The sequence below is a fragment of the Delphinapterus leucas genome, chromosome 15, assembly GCF_059928025.1.
Source record: "Delphinapterus leucas isolate spDelLeu-1000000601 "Yukka" chromosome 15, BTC_Dleu_Yukka2, whole genome shotgun sequence".
Taxonomy (NCBI): Eukaryota; Metazoa; Chordata; class Mammalia; order Artiodactyla; family Monodontidae; genus Delphinapterus; species Delphinapterus leucas.
In genome coordinates, this window is record NC_143143.1 from 76,367,261 (window position 1) to 76,386,404 (window position 19,144).

General features: G+C 41.1%; 1 protein-coding gene across 2 annotated transcripts in view; it reads left to right on the forward strand.

Moving 5' to 3' along the window:
- Positions 1–614: 614 nt before the first annotated feature.
- CSE1L (chromosome segregation 1 like) overlaps positions 615–19,144 on the forward strand; it is a 41,602-nt gene continuing 23,072 nt past the window's right edge. The window contains exons 1-8 of one of the 2 annotated variants that reach the window (XM_022597678.2): positions 680–742; positions 5,116–5,211; positions 8,433–8,528; positions 11,815–11,957; positions 14,551–14,652; positions 14,728–14,873; positions 15,202–15,292; positions 16,903–17,010. In XM_022597678.2, the coding sequence (XP_022453386.1) occupies positions 8,444–8,528; positions 11,815–11,957; positions 14,551–14,652; positions 14,728–14,873; positions 15,202–15,292; positions 16,903–17,010 (675 nt within the window). In that variant the 5' untranslated portion in view covers positions 680–742; positions 5,116–5,211; positions 8,433–8,443. Of the gene's footprint in view, positions 743–5,115; positions 5,212–8,432; positions 8,529–11,814; positions 11,958–14,550; positions 14,653–14,727; positions 14,874–15,201; positions 15,293–16,902; positions 17,011–19,144 lie in introns of both variants that reach the window. The other variant, XM_022597677.3, reaches the window with a different exon arrangement.

Genomic DNA, 19,144 nt, shown 5'->3' on the forward strand with positions numbered 1-19,144 from the left:
ATGAGAAGACTCATAGCACTTATCAAATTTGAAATTATCTTGTTTATTCCGTTCCTCCCTCTAAAACATAAGCTCCATGAGGGGCAGGCAGTTCTCTTCGATTGGAGACGCTTTGGACATGACTTTGGGCAGTTCGTTCAACAGTTATGTAAGACCTACTAGGTGCCTGACATCAAAATAGGCCACAATGCAGCGGCCACTCGCCGAATCTGTGCTCGTCTCAGAATCGGCATTGTGATGCCCGATGGAGCGTTCAAAGTCGAAGGGCAGGGCTTCCCTGGTGGCGCAGTGGTTGAGAGTCCGCCTGCCGATGCAGGGGACACGGGTTCGTACCCCGGTCCGGGAAGATCCCACATGCCGCGGAGCGGCTGGGCCCGTGAGCTATGGCCGCTGAGCCTGCGTGTCCGGAGCCTGTGCTCCGCAGCGGGGGAGGCCACAGCAGTGAGAGGCCTGCGTACCGCAAAAAAAAAAAAAAAAAAAAAAAAAGCCAAAGGGCATTGTCGTTTGTGACGTCAGCACACACAGAGCGGGGCCGCGATTGGCGATTCCAGCCTGGGTGGAGCCGAGCGCCCTCGGCCCCGCCCCTTGCCTCGGCCCCGCTCACGCATGCGCCCCGACCACAGCCTCGCCGCCGCGCCATTTTGCCGGGGTTTGAATGTGCGGTGGAGCGGCAGCAGGGGTGGGTATTGCCGGCTACGGTCTGCGGCTGAGATTCCTTTCTCCGTACCCGTACCCCCACGAGGTAAGGCGCGGGCGTGCACGGCCTGGCACAGTGGGCTCTTGGGACCCGGCTGCGGGAGGGATGAGGCGCTCCCGGCACTTCCGAACGCTGGGAAGCAAGGATAGCACCTCTGGGCGAGAGCGGATTATGGGCCCGTGTCCCGGGCAGCGCCCTCGGGCAGGGTCTTCGCCGACGGGTCTCGTCTCCTCTCTTGGCATCCCAGGTCTGAGGCCCAGGCCCGGCGGCCCCCGAGCCTGCGAGGGGCGAGGGCTGCCCAGGCGCGGCCTAACCAGAGCGGCCCAAGCGCCCGCCCCGTCCTCTCCAGCGCCGCGCTGATTGGCCGCGCCGCTCGGGAAGGCCGCCTCTCATTGGTGGCGCCCGCGCGTCCGTTCTCGGCGCTCTGGGCCACCCGCAACGCGAGCGGAGTGCGGCAGCCAGGCCTGTCCGGCGGCTGAGCGGGCTTGCGGGCAGCCGCCCCGACCGCTTCTTCCCCTGGCCTCACTTTCTCATTAAGGAGGCGGTGGAGCGGCACCTCCCAGTGCTTCAGCCTCCGCGACTGTAACACGGGCTTCGTGATCTCACTTTGGTGAGTTCCTCGTGAAGATTAGCTTGTAGTCCGTGCACTGGGGAGTCCACGCACCTGCGCGGTAACACGGGGTCCGCCTCTTGGGGGAGACGCTATGGCGTGGTATACCGTTCGGAGCGTGGAATTCAGCGTTGGAATGAGAAGGCCTGAGTCCATTCCAGATTTAGCCTCTCCCTAGGGGTGTAACTTAGGGCTGGTCTCTTCATCTCTCCGGCCTCCACTTCCTTATCTGCACAGTGGGGTTGAAAACATCTACTTCGTAAAGTGGCTGAGGATCCACTGAGTTACTACCGTGGTTTACAAAGTCCCGTCGGTGGTGACCGTTGTCCGCCTCTCCTATTTGTCTCTTCTCCTTAGCCACTGTAGCCATACTGCTGACCTTTCTTTTTAAATGTTCCGAGCTCATGTCCTCCATAAAGCGTTTGGACACGCCATTCCTCTGCTTGGAAATTACCAGCATCAGGTCTTTGCTGGTTCCTGCCTTTCGAGTTTCACTCGCCTTACGCCTTTTTTGACCAGCCTCTCAAAAGATCTCTTTCCTTCAACTCTCCATCACATCACCCGAGTTTTAGTTACTTCACAGCTTTTATCATATTCTAGAATCACGTGTAGTTTACTTGTTTATTGTCTTCCTCAACTGCTAGGATGTAAAAAAGCAAGGACCTCGCCTGTCTCATTACTGCTGTACGCAGATGGCTGTTGCTTGCCACGTGTTAGATGCGCAAGTATTATTCCTTGGAATAATAATGCACAGAAAGGGGATTTTTACTCTTAGATCCTAACAGTGCTCTTTTTCTCCTCCACTTGGGCCCCCATAGTCAAATTTTTGGCCCTTTTTTGTGTGTCTCCATATTTTTGCATAATTCTTGGGACTTGATCTACCCAGCCTCTTCCCTCTTAAGACCCTTTATCTTTCATTTCTTTACATCAGTGCAAGAGAGTTCTCTCTCCCCTTCTGTTTACTTTGATTTTTGCTGGTTGGAGACTGGGATAGAGGGAAACCATTTCCTATATAGTATTAGATGGGTTTGGGGGCAGTGTTCTACCTTTGGTATTAATTTGTTCCTTTATTCATTTAATAACTTGATTGAGCATCCACTTAATCTCTGTGAATACAGTGAAGAAACAAAAATGGACAAAGTCCCTTCCCTTGGGAAGCTTATATTCTAGTGGGGGAAAGAAACAAGAATACACATAAATGACCTAGATAATTTCGGATAGTGACAGACGAAGGCGACTTCTCTGAGGAGGTGGCATTTGAGCTGAGACCAGGAAAGATGAGGGAACAGAACATTCCAGGCAGAGAGAATAGAAAGTACAAAGGGCTCGGGACAGGAACAAGCCTGGAATATTTGAAGAAAATCCAACTTGCACAGAGTAGTATATGAAGGGAGAGGTATCCAGGGGCCAGATCACATAGGGCTTTGCAGACAATGTAAAAAGTTCGGATTTGCATCTCATTGGTATGTTCTTGTGATTAGAAAGCAGAGGGTGGGGCTTCCCTGGTGGCACAGTGGTTAAGAATCCGCCTGCCAATTCAGGGGACGCGGGTTCGAGCCCTGGTCCGGGAAGATCCCACATGCCCACTAAGCCCGTGAGCCACAACTACTGAGCCTGTGCTCTAGAGCTGCGAGAGCCACAACTACTGAGCCTACGTGCCACAGCTACTGAAGCCCGCGCGCCTAGAGCCCGTGCTCCTCAACGGGAGAAGCCACTGCAGTGAGAAGCCCGCGCACCGCAACGAAGAGTAGCCTCTGCTCTCTGCAACTAGAGAAAGCCCGCGCGCAACAACAAAGACCCAACGTGGCCAAAAATAAATAAATTTATTTAAAAAAAAAAAAGCAGAGGGCGGATTGAGGTGTTGGGGAATGTTCTTGATGTGTGTGTGCGCCAGATAGTTTTCATTTATTGGATCTCTCTCCCTTTCCCCAAATGTAGGGCTTCAGGAATGGTTCTCTAATGTGGAGGAAATATCTAAGGAAAAGGCACACATCTTGGATCAACTTATGTCACAGATGTCTGTGAGATGGCCTTGGAAAGCAAAGCTTTTATTCCAAAAATCTTCATCTGTAATTGAGGGCCTGTGAGAAGAGGCTAGACTTAGGCCCAGCCATTCTTTCAATAAGAAGAACTTGGGATTTAGATAAGTCTGTCATAATTGATTTATTGTGGTACATATTTTTTATTTTTTGTGTATTGGTAGGGATTTCCAAAAATAGCTCAGTGGAGAAGTAAAGTATCACGCCTTATTCAAAAGCAAAAGAGTGAATTTTTTCACTTCTAGTTTGAGTCTTTAAAGTCAGTAACACTTTTTACAGTTATATATTGCTAACATTGCCAAGTGTCAAAGCACCTTCACCTGTGGCAAATAAGATAATTTAATTAGACCTTGATCTTGCTGATATATTGTGAAAACCTGTGGAGTATTCTCTAAAATTACCTGATTGGTCATACTTTCCCAAATCAAGGCTAAGCTTATAAATTGGGTGTATAGACATGGTCACTGAGGAGATAGAAAAAGGATTTGTTGACATTTAGTCCCTTAACTAACATTAAAAATATAGGACTTACATAGTATTTTAACTTTCAGGGTTGTAGCATGCATATTTATATCCTCCCCCCCCAACGCCTCACAGTTTCTCCCCCTACACACTTTTTTTTTTTTTTTTTTAATTTAAACATAGTCCCACCCTAGCACTTCAACTTTGTTGTTTTCTGGGGTCACTCTGTCATGTGCTCTTAGAATCAGTTGTCTCCAGTTCTTCCTGTTTGTCACAGTCAATTGACCAAAATAAATGTGAAGAATGATAGTGCTTTTTTTTTAAAATTTATTTATTTATTATTTATGGCTGTGTTGGGTCTTCGTTTCTGTGCGAGGGCTGTCTCCAGTTGCGGCAAGCGGGGGCCACTCTTCATCGCGGTGTGCGGGCCTCTCACTATCGCGGCCTCTCTTGTTGCGGAGCACAGGCTCCAGATGCACAGGCTCAGTAATTGTGGCTTATGGGCCCAGTTGCTCTGCGGCATGTGGGATCTTCCCAGACCAGGGCTCGAACCCATGTCCCCTGCATTGGCAGGCAGATTCTCAACCACTGCGCCACCAGGGAAGCCCCAATAGTGCTTTTTGATGGGGAAAAAAAAATCAGTAAAGGGTATGTAGCCTTTGAAAATCGTACAACAAATATGTAGTAGGTACCCATCACTGTTTTAAGGGTCTAGGGAGATTGCAGTGAACAAAACACAAAGTCCCTGCTCACATGGAGCTTACAGTCTAATGGAGGGAAAAGCATAGTAAACAAGAAAGCAATTCATATGCCTGATAAAATTGACTTGGAAAAACAGAGTAAGAGAATGGAGAGTGGGTGAGGTGGGTGCTCTTTTAGATACGATGGTCCAGGACAGCGCCTCTAAAAAGAGATGACATTTGGAAAGAGACCTGAATGAAGTGGGCAGTGAGCCACAAAGCTCTCCAGGGGCAGAGAGATCCAGGCAGACGGGACAGTAAGTGCAAGCCTCCGAAACAAAAGTGCTAGCACTGGCAGATATGAACAGTAATACAGGACAGATTTCAAATTCACATCTTTCTTCAAGCATTTTTGAATGAACAGAAACTAATTATGGCAGTAAGTTGGTCACTGTTTATCTGACAGGTGTAACTGAGTTACTACATTATGTCGGGCCTGCTAGTAACTGATCCGCAGAGAATAGTCTCCAATCCAAACTGGATCCATGTTTTAGCTGGTTCGCTGACATATTGTCTTATCCGTTAGTTCATGCAACAAATGCTTAATGAATGTCTGCTGTGTGCCAGGCAGTGTTGAAGGTCCTGGGTATACGGAGAGGAAGACCTACAAAGTCCCTGCCCTAAGGAGCTTACAAATGAGATAACAAGTCAAAGATCTCTCAGGTGAGGATAAATGCTGTTAACAGTACAATAGGGATGAGGTGGATGGTAGTCACGGAGGGCTCTTTTGAGGATTTGACAGTGGGCTGACAGCTGAATGATACCTGATATCAAATTAGAAGGAAGGGCGTTATCACAGGCGGAGAGAACTGTCTTTGTCTGGTTTGAGGAACATAAAGAAGGCGTTGGGGGCTGGAACATAGGGGCAAGAAGAAGGCAGGAGACGAGGTTGACAGGTGCCAGATTGCATGGGACTCTGTCATGAAGAAAGTTAGTAAAATGCAGATTTATTGAGGAGTGTCTTTAAAAACTGAACAAAACAGATCCAGTTAACATCTATAATCCCCTCAACACACACACAGTTTAACATGTTGCCTTGCATAAATCCCAAAAGGTAGAATAATTTGCATGTGGCAAAGTAAGTTTGTTTTTAGCTCATATATACTGATGTAAATGGTTTTGTTTGGCACAGCAAACTTTCATGATTTCATAACAGATTCAGCATTGCAACACAAAAAAGAATGGGAAATGAATTGATTAAATCACTGCTTTCCAACATGTGTTCCATAATAAAGTGGTTCGGTGGGCAAGTGATGGGAGGAACTCGATTAAAGAACGTTAAATGGATAACTTACTCTTTGAGTTCCTGAAGCCTTTGAAGTGAATCTCCAAAAGAGGGGGAATATGATGCGTAGCGTTTTCCAAACTTTTGGTATAAAAACCAGAAAGAGTAGCCTCTTGATAAATTATGTGTGTGGTTAAGCAGGGCTTGGTATTCATGCCCATAGAGTGGTTTGCCCTGGGTCAAAGGAGGTGAATATATAGGTGGGGGAATCTACTAAATCAGTCAGCATATTGGCTTCCCTTATGATAAAAACGACTGTACTGAGGAGAATACAAATAGTTTCAAACAGATCAGTCTCCTTAGCAGGCTGTGGTTTCTGGCTGTAGAGGAGTACTCCGCACAAGCACAGCATTAGCTATAGCCCTCTGTAAAATCTTCCTAGCTTTTTTTTTTTTTTTTTTTTAAGTGACAAGACAAAGCGTCATGGCTTTTTTTTGTTTGGATCAGCCTTGTTCAAAACCTCAGTCATCTTTGACTTCTTCCTCTCCCTGCTTCTGATCTGGCTGTCTTTTCACGTCATCCTTTCTGTTGCTGTCGCTGGTGCTTCCGCTCTAGTTCAACTCTCTGTCGTTATTTCCACTTGAGAGGCAGCCTTGGGTAGTAGGAATAGGGTCGATCTATAGGGTCAGACTGATTTGAATCGAATCTTTATTAATTGTATGCTTGGGGAAAGTTAGTTAATCTCTCAGAGTTGCCTTCCTTGATTGTAAAATGGTTATTGTGTGAAATGATGTGAAGCGTATCATCTAGCACTGTGCCTGGTTCATGTTTGTGACCCTTCCCCCATTTTACAAAAGTGTCCTAATAGATCTTCTGTTCTCTTCCTCGCCTCCAGTCTGTAAACCATTGCCAGCCCAAAGTACATATATTCCACTTTCATTAAGTTTTTACCCATTTCAATAAACCTTTAGTGCCTTCCTCTTGTACATTAAATCATGAAATTCTTCAGCTAAGTATTGGGGAACCTATATGATCTGATCTCAGCCTCCAAGTTCACTGTTCCCCAAAGGAGCTATGGATTCTTCCCATCTCTGTACTTTGCTCATACTATTGCCTGTATGAGATGGGTCCTCATTCCACTTGGCCTATCCAAATCTACGTATCCTTCAAGTTCACAGCTTCTGGGAAGTCTTGGACCACAAATACTCCAGTGACTCTCTTCTTAACCTAGCAGTTAAGTTGCTGTCTGTGTGATTCATTTGGCACTTACACTCAAAAGTGTTTCAGAATTCAGATTTTTTTTCTTTTGAAATGCACTTGCTGTAGATTATACAGCATCCCCAGTGGGGCATGGGGTATCGCCCCGCAATCAAATACATTATTTAGTAAAAAATTTACATACTAAGTGAGATATTCATATTTACAGCCTCGGACAGTTCAGGCCAGGTTTTGTTGCCAAGTGAGTTTGCCACAAACTTGTTAAAAAAAAACTCAGTTTGTAGATGTTTGGATCTCGGAACTGCAGGAAAGGGATTATAGGTCTGTAGTTGGTATTTCAGTTTTATCTTGTCTTCCAACTAGGCTTTTATTTTTATTTTATTTATTTTTTTGGCTATGTCGGGTCTTAGTTGCGGCACTCAGGATCTTTTGTTGTGGCGCACAGGCTTCTGTCTAGTTCTGGCGCCATGGGCTTAGTTGCTCCATGGCATGTGGGATCTTCCTGGACCAGGGCTCGAACCCATGTCCCCTGCATTGGCAGGTGGATTCTTAACCACTGCGCCACCAGGGAAGTCCTCCTCGTCTTTTTGATGATCACCATTCTAACAGGTGTGAGGTGTTAATCTCATTGTAGTTTTGATTTGCATTCCCTCATGTTTAATGACGTTGAGCTCCTTTTCATGTACCTTTTGGCCAACTGTATGTTTTCTTTGGAAAAATGTCTGTTCAGCTCTTCTGCCCATTTTTCAATTGGATTTTTTTCCCAAGTTGTATTTTTTATATATGTTTTGGAAATTAACCTTTTTATCAGACATGATTTGAAAATATTTTCTGCCATTTGGTATGTTGTCTTTTCATTTTGTTGATGTTTTCTTTTGCCATGCAGACACTTTTTAGTTTGATGTAGTCTGACTTGTTTATTTTTGCTTTTGTTGACTTTGCTTTTGGTGTGGAAAATTGCTTTTTAATTATAATCACAGCTGTCATCTTATGAACCCCAAAATTATCTTCCCAGGTACAAATTCTCAGTATGTAGTTTGTTGTCAGTACCTATGGTTGCATGTTGTACACAAAGGAATGTATTCTAGTTTTTTATCTCAGAACTCTGTGGGATCCTTAGAATTAAGGATCCTTAGAATTTTAATTTTTTATTGTGGGGCTTTAAAAAAATAAACCTAGTGATTTGTGTTTTTAACCCTTAGCTTATGTTATGTTTTTCCTTCTTTGTCTCAAAATTATCCCACTACTGTTTCAAAAAAGCCCACCTTATCTTCTGGAACCTTGTCTCAGCTAAGAGTAAGCAAGGCTTATAGCCCACACATAAAATGTAACAAGTAGATGACTTTCAGAGAGAGGGACACCCGTAATATAAAATGATTCTTTTATGTAAATCACTGTGTCCCCATGTGACCAATTACCCAAACCTCATTTTTTGTTTTAGGTTCTGTGGCAATGGAGCTCAGCGATGCAAATTTGCAAACGCTAACAGAATATTTGAAGAAAACTCTTGATCCTGATCCTGCCATCAGACGTCCAGGTAAAGAAAATAAATACTGTTTTGTGATTGATTTATTCTTAAAGGACAGGTGAGGGAAACGTTTGTGCAATATGCCTGTTTGTAAATAAAATTTTGAATTCTTAGGCATAGTTTATTTTTCATTCTCTAGCCATAAAGTCTTTAGTTGGCTGTTTATAGCTGCTATAACATATGGTGGTGTGGGTTTTTTTTGTTTTTGGTTTATTTTTTGAGTAAAATAGCTTTTATCCCTTCTGGGGTAAAAAGGGCTAGTAAGTTTAGGATGCTTTGTCCCTTGACCTTTCTGAAAATCGCTATACACCTGCCTGTTTTAGAGATATAATAATTAGGGCAGAGAGGTAAGAGTTAATTGCCTAAAAAGTGATTAAGTGAATGAAACTAGGTAATCAGACACTGTCTCTTAAATCACCATGTTGGGTTTGATTTAATTAATATATTTTAAGATCTAGGGTTCCTCCTACTCTCTCCCCCCTCCCAAATTTGACCAGTTTTCATTAGAAACTTAGTATAAGCTTAGCATTATAAACTCAGATGCCCACAGGAGTCACACGTAAAGGTAAATGAAGGAGGCAGGCCAAGGGGGTTAAGTGCCTTGGTTAAGGGGCAAATATTGTTTGGAACCAGCTAACTCTGGGGGATTCACACCAGTCTTGCAAGATCAGATTTCCAGCTTTGCTTGAAAAATAAGTATATTTATATGAAGTGTTCTCATCTTTTTTTTTTTTAATTTTATTTATTTATTTATTTTTGCCTGAGTTGGGTCTTTGTTGCTGTGCGCGGGCTTTCTCTTGTTGAAGCAAGCGGGGGCTAGTCTTCGTTGCGGTGCACAGGCTTCTCATTGCGGTGGCTTCTCTTGTTACGGAGCACGGGCTCTAGGCATGCGGGCTTCAGTAGCTGTGGCACGTGGGCTCAGTAGTTGTGGGTCGTGGGCTCTAGAGCACAGGCTCAGTAGTTGTGGCACACGGGCTTAGTTCTTCTGTGGCATGTGGGATCTTCCCGGACCAGGGCTCGAACCCACGTCCCCTGCCTTGGCAGGCGGATTCTCAACCACTGAGCCACCAGGGAAGCCCGTCCCTCTCATTTTTAAATGATAGCAATTAACTTCAAAAATTTTTGAAACACCGTGCAAACCAAATAAATTTCCGGGGGCCACGTGTGTCTTGTGGGTAGTAAGTTGATGATCCTTCTTGTAAGCCGTGTTAACCGGAAATGCTGATGTGCATTCTCATAAAGAGGATTTTGGAAGCACCCCATGAAGACCCAGATGAATGCATGCACATACATGTTATATTTATATGTTATATATAATACATAGAATCGTACACATGTTAATGCATCCATCCTAGTCTAGAAAGGCCTTTGTGATTTCTGTGAGGGAAAATTGTAATTTTCCTGTTAGTGCTTAAAGAAGTAATTTGTTCTTGGATAAAAGGAAATTAATGGCTCTACTCTTAGACGTTCCCAGAAAGCCTCTGCCAACACTGTCTAATAAAAATTATTTTTAATAATTGTGTCTTTGTAAGGTTGAGGTGCTGTTGTCTTATGAATCAGGGACAAAATGTGGGAATAAATTGATGTTTCTGAGAAGAGTTAAGAACAGAGCATTTCCCAGGGGTTGCTGGATGTGAAATACTGACCAGCCAAACATTGACGCAGCCAAAGCCTTCTGTAAACCTCACAAACCATACAGAACCAGAGTGTGTCCCGTCCTGAAAAATATTTTCCAGCTCAGCATTCTTCATCTTCCAAGGAACACATGGTAGACACAAAGCAGGGCGGCTTTGAGGGTGGAAGTTAAACTCTTAGGACTCAATTTGGAAAGAAGAAAGGTGTTAAATCACATTAAATCGTAGAAGATAATACATGCTAACAGCAGACCTTTTCAGTAAATATCGGAACCTTGGAATGGATGTTGCCTTATGAAGAAGCTTAAGACAGGAAAAATTAGAAGTGCTATAAACCTTCATGGTGTGACCTGTAAACCTAGGAGATTTATTATCCCTAAATGTAGTATGAGTTTAAAACGTATGGGTAAAATCTTTGTATAAATTTATTGCTGATATTAGAAATGTTTAATTCAAGAAGAAAACTGAGGGCTAGTATGGTAGAATAAGGACTGGACTAAAACGTTTACAGTGATGAAATCTTCTAGCTGTGTGATCTTACTTAACCTCAGTGGCCTCGTCTTTATTTTCTTCTTAACATCTTTATTGGAGTATAATTGCTTTACATTGTTGTGTTAGTTTCTGCTGTATAACAAAGCGAATCAGCTATATGCACACATATATCCCCATATCCCCTCCCTCGTGCGTCTCCCTCCCTCCCTATCCCACGCCTCTAGGTGGTTGCAAAGCACTGAGCTGATCTCCTGGTGCTAAGCGGCTGCTTCCCGCTAGCCATCTATTTACACTGTTCACGTTTGGTAGAGTGTATATGTGTCAGTGCCACTCTCTCACTTCATCCCAGCTTACCCTTCCCCTCCCCACGTCCTCAAGTCCATTCTCTACGTCTGTGTCTTTATTCCTGTCCTGCCCCTAGGTTCATTAGAACCGTTTTTTTTTTTTTTTTTTAGATTCCATATATATGTGTTATCATACAGTATTTGTTTTTCTCTTTCTGACTTACTTCACTCTGTATGACAGACTCTAGGTTCATCTACCTCACTACAGATAACTCAATTTCGTTTGTTTTTATGGCTGAGTAATATTCCATTGTATATATGTGAGTGGCCTTGTCTTTAAAATGAGGATAATACTACCTACCTCTCTGGGTAGTAGTGACAACATATGTGAGTAAAGCACCAGATGCATATGGTTAATAATAATATGTATTAGCATTAATTAACTTATTTAATCTTAATCACAGTAGTATAAAAGAAATATTACTGCCATTACTAATAGTACTAATAGTAATCCTCCTGGAACAAGACGGGGTGTATGAATTTTGCCCTAAGGTCACTTAATCTCTCTGAGAAGCAGATTGTCCTTCACATGGGGTGATCGATCATCTGATCAGGCCACCTTATAGGTTTGTGAGAATTGGGTGAGTTAACAGATGGTAAAGTGATCTGAAAACTGAGGTATTATATAAATTTAATGTAACATCATATATAGTTCATTTAATAGATAAGAGAAGTGAGGCACTAAAAGTGATAGGTTCCCTAAGGGAAAAAATATCCTAATCTTTCCATGATGCTTCAGTGAGAGATATGCATAGTTCACATATTCATGAAGTCTTAAGATTAGTTTGTAATAACAAATCTTCTAACATGGAAATTGTTTTACAGCTGAGAAGTTTCTTGAATCTGTAGAAGGAAATCAGAATTACCCACTGTTGCTCTTAACATTACTGGAGAAGGCTCAGGATAATGTTATCAAAGTGTGTGCCTCAGTAACATTCAAGAACTATATTAAAAGAAACTGGAGAATTGTAAGTATTTTGTGAGTACATATTTTAAGACCCTGCATGTTTATAAGATGGATATATGCAGTGTTCCTGAACGATTCAGTCACAGATTAAAGATAAAAGCAGGACCCTCCTCAACAAAATATTAAAAAGTCAAATCCAAAAATGTATCAAAAGTATAAAAATACCATGACCAAGTGGGATTTATCTCAGATATGCAAGGCTGGTTCAACATTCAAAAACCTATCGACTAAGAGAAGATAAATCACATTATTATATCATTAGGTGCAGAAAAAGCATTTGTCAAAGTCCAACACCCATTCATGGTAAAAACTCAGTAAATTTGGAATAGAGAGGAGTTTTCTCGGCAATGTAAAGACTGTGAAAAACCTATAACTAACATCATACTTAATGGTGAGAAACTTAAAGCTTTCCCACCAAGAGCAGTTACAAAGCAAGGGTGTCCCCTCTTACCACTCCTTTTCAACATTGTGTTGGGAGTCTTCTTTATTTTATATATATTCTTTTGCCATGGCATGTGGACCTTAGTTCCCAGTCCAGGGATCGAACCTGTGTCCTCTGCATTGGAAGCATGGAGTCTTAACCACTGGACCACCAAGGATGTCCTTGATAATGCAGTAAGAAAAGGAAATATACCATTTGGAAAGACATAAAACTGTCTTTGTTCTCAGATGACATGATTGTCCATGTAGAGAATGCAAAAGAATTGACAAAAGTTAAACAGGGGCTTCCCTGGTGGCACAGTGGTTGCGAGTCCGCCTGCCGAGGCAGGGGACACGGATTCGTGCCCCGGTCTGGGAAGATCCCACATGCCGCGGAGCGGCTGGGCCCATGAGCCATGGCCGCTGAGCCTGCGCATCCGGAGCCTGTGCTCTGCAAGGGGAGAGGCCACAACAGTGAGAGGCCCACGTACTGCAAAAAAAAAAAAAAAAAAAAAAAGTTAAACAGGACGTTTTTCCAAGTTGCTGTTTTATTTAAATTCATATCAGTTAAGTCAGCTTCATAACCCAGGTTGCTAGAGAGTGTGAGACTTTGTTTTAACATCCAGTTTGGTTGAAATTTAACTTTAGCTTACTATCTACTGAAGAGACATTACATGGGAAGATACAGTCTAAATGAATAATTGAAGCAATTTCTATTGTAAACAAGGAAGAATTATATAAAGCTGGAAAAAAACCACATTTTATATTTATATATATATGCATTCTACACATATATATGTGTAGAATGCAAAATAATTTAGATTTGAAGTTTTTGGTAAGGGATTTGTCCTATGTCTTGTGGGATATGGAAATATTTTCTAATCATGAGGTAAATCTTATTATGCTGCAAGTTTAATGATCAGTATAGCTATACATTGAGAAACGGGTATCTTCCCTACCTTAGTTTATGACTGGTTCTAAATTGGGGGTAGTTTTGCCAACCTGGGGATATTTAGAGACGTTCCGGTTGTCCACGCTGGGGGTGGGGTGGGGAGGGTGTCTGGCATCTAGTGGGTAGAAGGTGAGGGTGCTGGGAACCATCCTACAGTGCACAAGAAAGATCCCCGTAACAAAGATTTATCTGACCCAAAATGTCAGTAATGCCGGGGTTGAGGTAACTCTGGGTTAGGATAAAGAAAAAAGTGAGAAATGTTTTTAGTCATAGCAGTAATGATACTTAGAAAGTATTAAAGTTGACAGAAATAGTTTTTCTAAAAAATCAGCTTTAAATCTGGTTAAATATTTATTTAGAATCTTTCTTCCTCATTCCATAGAAGAATTCAAAAACAGTAAATATTGTTTTTAAGCTTAAGTCAAGCATTCTCACATGTGGTGAAGAAATGACTTAGTGAATTTTAGATTGTTTAAAAATCCATTCATCTACTTGTAGACATGCAAGCCCTATCCCTGTGTCTTGATTTGTAAAACTAGGGAGATCCAGAATCTGTTTGGGCGATGTAGTCCTGGATGCATTCAAACTGGTAATGGTCAAGAAGTTTTCATTGAAAAGACCTTTCTTTGACTTAAGGTAACAGTCAAATTGAAGCTTTTGAAGATGAATATCGGCTGAGTAGCATATATGTATAAAGATCCCCCCCCCCGCAGTACGCAGCCCTCTCACTGCTGTGGCCTCTCCCGTTGCGGAGCACAGGCTCTGGACGCAGAGGCTCAGCGGCCATGGCTCACGGGCCCAGCCGCTCCGTGGCATGTGGGATCCTCCCGGACCGGGGCACGAACCTGAGTCCCCTGCCTCAGCAGGCAGACCCCCAACCACTGCGCCACCAGGGAAGCCCCGTATAAAGATTTTAAACCACATGTTCTGATTAGTTTACTTACAGAACTGAGATTCTTAATTGGCATCAGGGAGTCAGAGAAGCTCCTTAATTTGTATGTGAAATATTTGCATTTGGGAAGGAAGGTACATTTTTCTGCAGAAACATGCTTCCATCAGATTATTAAAGGAATCTGTGACCCATTTATGTAGAAGGAAGGCCCTACCTTCCTCTGTTTTTCTTAGGAAACCAGGAAATGAGAAATGGTTCTATTTTATCTACAAACCCGTACAGTAATAGGTATGGATTTATGTCACTTGCTTATTAATGTTTTGCTTTTAGGTTGAAGATGAACCAAATAAAATTTGCGAAGCCGACCGAGCAGCCATTAAAGCTAACATAGTGCACTTGATGCTTAGCAGCCCAGAGCAAATTCAGAAGCAGGTATGTGAGGCCCTGCTTGTTAGGTGGGCTTGTTTGTAGAGCTTTCAATCTAATTAGTCTCTTTCCTCCCCACAGTTAAGTGATGCCATTAGCATTATTGGCAGAGAAGATTTCCCTCAGAAATGGCCTGACTTGTTGACAGAAATGGTGAATCGCTTTCAGAGTGGAGATTTCCATGTTATTAATGGAGTCCTTCGTACAGCACATTCATTATTTAAAAGGTATTGATATATAAATTCATATTTTTAAAATACTTGTTTCAGATATTTTTGCTTGTGTATATTTTTGTGATTATGTCATTTTTTTATGATAATTCTAGAATAAGAGCATAAGCCTCTCATTATTGTGTTTGTTTCTTCTTAAGTGTAGGATGTTTATTTCATATTGCCCTATTACTTGTGAAATACCTGGTCTTGATAAACTGTGCTTGAATTCCCTTTTTATTTCAGAAAGCTATCTAGCCATAGATTTTTCTCTAATCTAGCCTTGAAGACCTAAAGTCAGTTAACCAAAATTTGTAAATTTGCCTCTTTTACCTTAATTTTCTAGATATCGCCATGAATTTAAGTCAAATGAGTTATGGACTGAAATTAAACTTGTTCTGGATGCCTTTGCTTTGCCTTTGACTAATCTGTTTAAGGTATGTGATAACATCTTGGTGGTATTTTTTAATTACTTAATATTTTAAAGTGCTTGAATATTTGTATAAATTTTGTTTAAGAGATTGCTTTGAAAGTGTATTTGATAGGTAATGGTTTAGAGCAGCATTTCTTTTGAAAAATTTCAAATCTACACCAAAATAGAGGAGCTGGTAGAATGAAATCCCATGTATTGACTACACAAGTTTAATGGTTACTAGACTTTATTTCTTTTTAATTTGTTCTCTCCCTTTGATTTTGTACGAATAGTTAAAAGCAGATCCCAGGCGTCATATTATTTCACTCAAGTATTTGAGCATGTGTCTCTAAAGGAATAGATCTGTATTTTGATTTGACTGTTTATGGAGTTTAATTTATATATCCGTACATCATCTTATAGCACATAAGGAACTTTCCTAAATATCTTTCTGAAACTCGTTTAAGATCGAAAGAGAAGTATTGTTAACTTTTTTTTTCCAGATAAGGAAAGTGGAGGGTTCGGTATCACACAGCTAATAAAAAAGAGAGCCAGGCCCCAAACCTAGTTTTGCTAACTTGAGAAAAGCTGCTCATTTCCTGTTTTCAGAAAGGAAAGTTGTGTGATAATCACAACTTTCTAAATTACAGAGTATGCACAGGATTTTTCATGGTTAGGATATCTTACTGATAGTACATTTTTATTTTTAAAAATAAAATTGGACAAAATGTCAATATTTTTCACCTATTGGACTAGCAAAGATTTTTATTTCTTTTTAATGACATTAAAAGTTTTAGCCAGGAGCAGAGAGGGACGGGTGGGGGGAAAATGTTTTAGCCAGAGTCCAGTGAAATGAACGCTAGTGTCCTGTACATTGGGTTATAAATGGTACTAGCTTTCTGGAGTTTGACATTTCATTGAGAAAACCATAATATTCATATTTTCTAACTCCGGGATATACTTAGCAACGTTTGTTGAGTGTCTTTTACATTGTAGGTGTGCACAAATTACAAGGACCTTTTATGTATATTTTCTCATTTTATTCTCATATTTTATGAGGCAGGCATTATTCTTAATTACAGACAGATATGGAGATGGGGGCGCAGTAAAATAACTTACTCAGAGTCATGCTTATTATGAGTAACAGAGTCTGGGTTGTATCCAGATCTATCTGGCTTCCAGAACTCTTACTCATAGCATACTGTTCTGTACTGGTAATACAGTTCTAGAATCTCAAACTCAGAAAACTAGAAGTGTGCCCAAAGTTTTATACATAAGCTTGTTTATTGCAGTTAGAATAACAAACAATTGCAAACAACCTACAGGCCAGGTGGCAGGGAATTATTTAATGAGTGCATATAAAGACAGTTTTGTGTAATATAGTTATATACATGCACAGAGGAGAGTAGAAGGATCTAGTCCAAAATACTAATATTGGACTTTACAGTAGTGCTGTGATGGACAACTTAAAAAATATATTTTTTAATGTGTTTTTTCAAAAATCCTAAATGACTGTATACTACTATTTAAAAGCCAAATTTTGGAGAAGGTGTATGAATAGTTTCAGCCTAATACAAGGCTTTTTCATTAAGGTTTACAATACACTAAAACCGTCCTTCTAAATTCCTTTCCAAGGCCACTATTGAACTCTGCAGCACCCACGCAAATGATGCCTCTGCTCTGAGGATTCTTTTTTCTTCCCTGATCCTAATCTCAAAACTGTTCTACAGTTTAAACTTTCAGGTAAGTTTTGTTTTATTTCTTGCTTTTGATTCTTATTCTTTGATGTCATATATAAAGTTTTTCACTTGATAAAGACTTCTTTGCTAGCATTGATTTCCCCCCCACACCCTGAAAAAATAGACATTGGTTGCTTGTGTTCTGATTCCCTGCCATTCTTTTTTTTTTTTTTTACAAGAGATAAATAAGCTGACACCAAGCATTGTAAATGGATGACCACAACAAAAGCAACAATGATTGCAATTACCAAACACGAAACACACTCATACTATGTCAGAATATTGACATTCAGTCCAGGAATCCTCCACTGTAACAGCGCCTTTACTTTGCAGTGAAAATTGATTTGTATATTTTTTGCCTCTGAGTCCTTGTGGGATTTTTTTTTTTTTTATTCAAACAGAAAGTCACAATTATAATCATCCTCATCAGTTCACTCAGTCCCATGTAATTAATTTTTTTTCATCTTGATCTTTTGTTAGCACTTTTATGAATTCATCGGTTTTCCATTAGAGTTCTGAAAATGCTTATTCATTCAGTTCAGCAGTACAGTCAGTTACCAGAAACCTGTACTTGTCAGAGTCTTTTCCATGAATTCCTTGAAGATGAAACCCTTTTATAGGAACTTTTTTTTTTTTTTTTTTTTTGTGTTACGTGGGCCTCTCACTGTTGTGGCCTCTCCTGTTGTGGAGCACAGGCTCCGGATGTGCAGGCTTAGCGGCCATGGCTCACGGTCCCAGCCGCTCCGTGGCATGTGGAATCTTCCTGGACCGGGGCACGAACCTGTGTCCCTTGTATCGGCAGGCGGACTCGCACCCACTGCGCCACCAGGGAAGCCCTTATAGGAACATTTTTGCAAAAGCATCAGAGTACACCCAGAACTGTCTATAAATGACAAAAGACTTAAAAATGACCATGGTTAAAGTTTTGATGGAAGTTCATAATAATGCAGTTGACAAGGAAATTTAGTTATTTCTGAGATATACATTTTAAAGTAATAACTAGAATTATGACTTATAACGTTATACCAGAACATATAAGGTTCTTAGAAATTTCATGTAATGTCTGAAACATTTATATTAACATATTTCCATACAAATAACCCAAAGAAAGTTTAGTATTAGTTGTTTTTTTTGTTTGTGTATTTTTTTATACTGCAGGTTCTTATTAGTCATCAGTTTTATACACACAGTGTATACATGTCAATCCCAATCGCCCAATTCAGCATACCACCATCCCCACCCCACCATGGTTTTCCCTCCTTGGTGTCCATACATTTGTTCTCCACATCCATGTCTCTACTTCTGCCCTGCAAACCATATACATATACATTCCATATACATGCGTTAATATACGATATTTGTTTTTCTCTTTCTGACTTACTTCACTCTGTATGACAGTCTCTAGACCCATCCACGTCTCAACAAATGACTCAATTTCGTTCCTTTTTATGGTTGAGTAATATTCCATTGTATATATGTACCACAGCTTCTTTATCCATTCGTCTGTCGATGGGCAATTGGACGCCCTGACTTCAGACTATACTACAAAGCTACAGTAATCAAAACAATATGGTACTGGCACAAAAACAGAAAGATAGGTCAATGGAACAAGATAGAAAGCCCAGAGATAAATCCGCGCACCTATGGTCAACTAATCTATGACAAAGGTGGCAAAGATATACAATGGAGAAAAGACAGTCTCTTCAATAAGTGGTGCTGGGAAAACTGGACAGCTACATGTAAAAGAATGAAATTAGAACACTCCCTAACACCATACACAAAAATAAACTCAAAATGGATTCGAGACCTAAATGTAAGACCGGACACTATAAAACTCTTAGAGGAAAACATAGGAAGAACACTCTTTGACATAAATCACAGCAAGGTCTTTTTTGACCCATCTCCTAGAGTAATGGAAATAAAAACAAAAATAAACAAATGGGACCTAATGAAACTTCAAAGCTTTTGCACAGCAAAGGAAACCATAAACAAGACGAAAAGACGACCCTCAGATTGGGAGAAAATATTCGCAAACGAATCATCGGACAAAGGATTAATCTCCAAAATATATAACAGCTCATGCAGCTCAATATTAAAGAAACAAACAACCCAATCCAAAAATGGGCAGAAAACCTAAA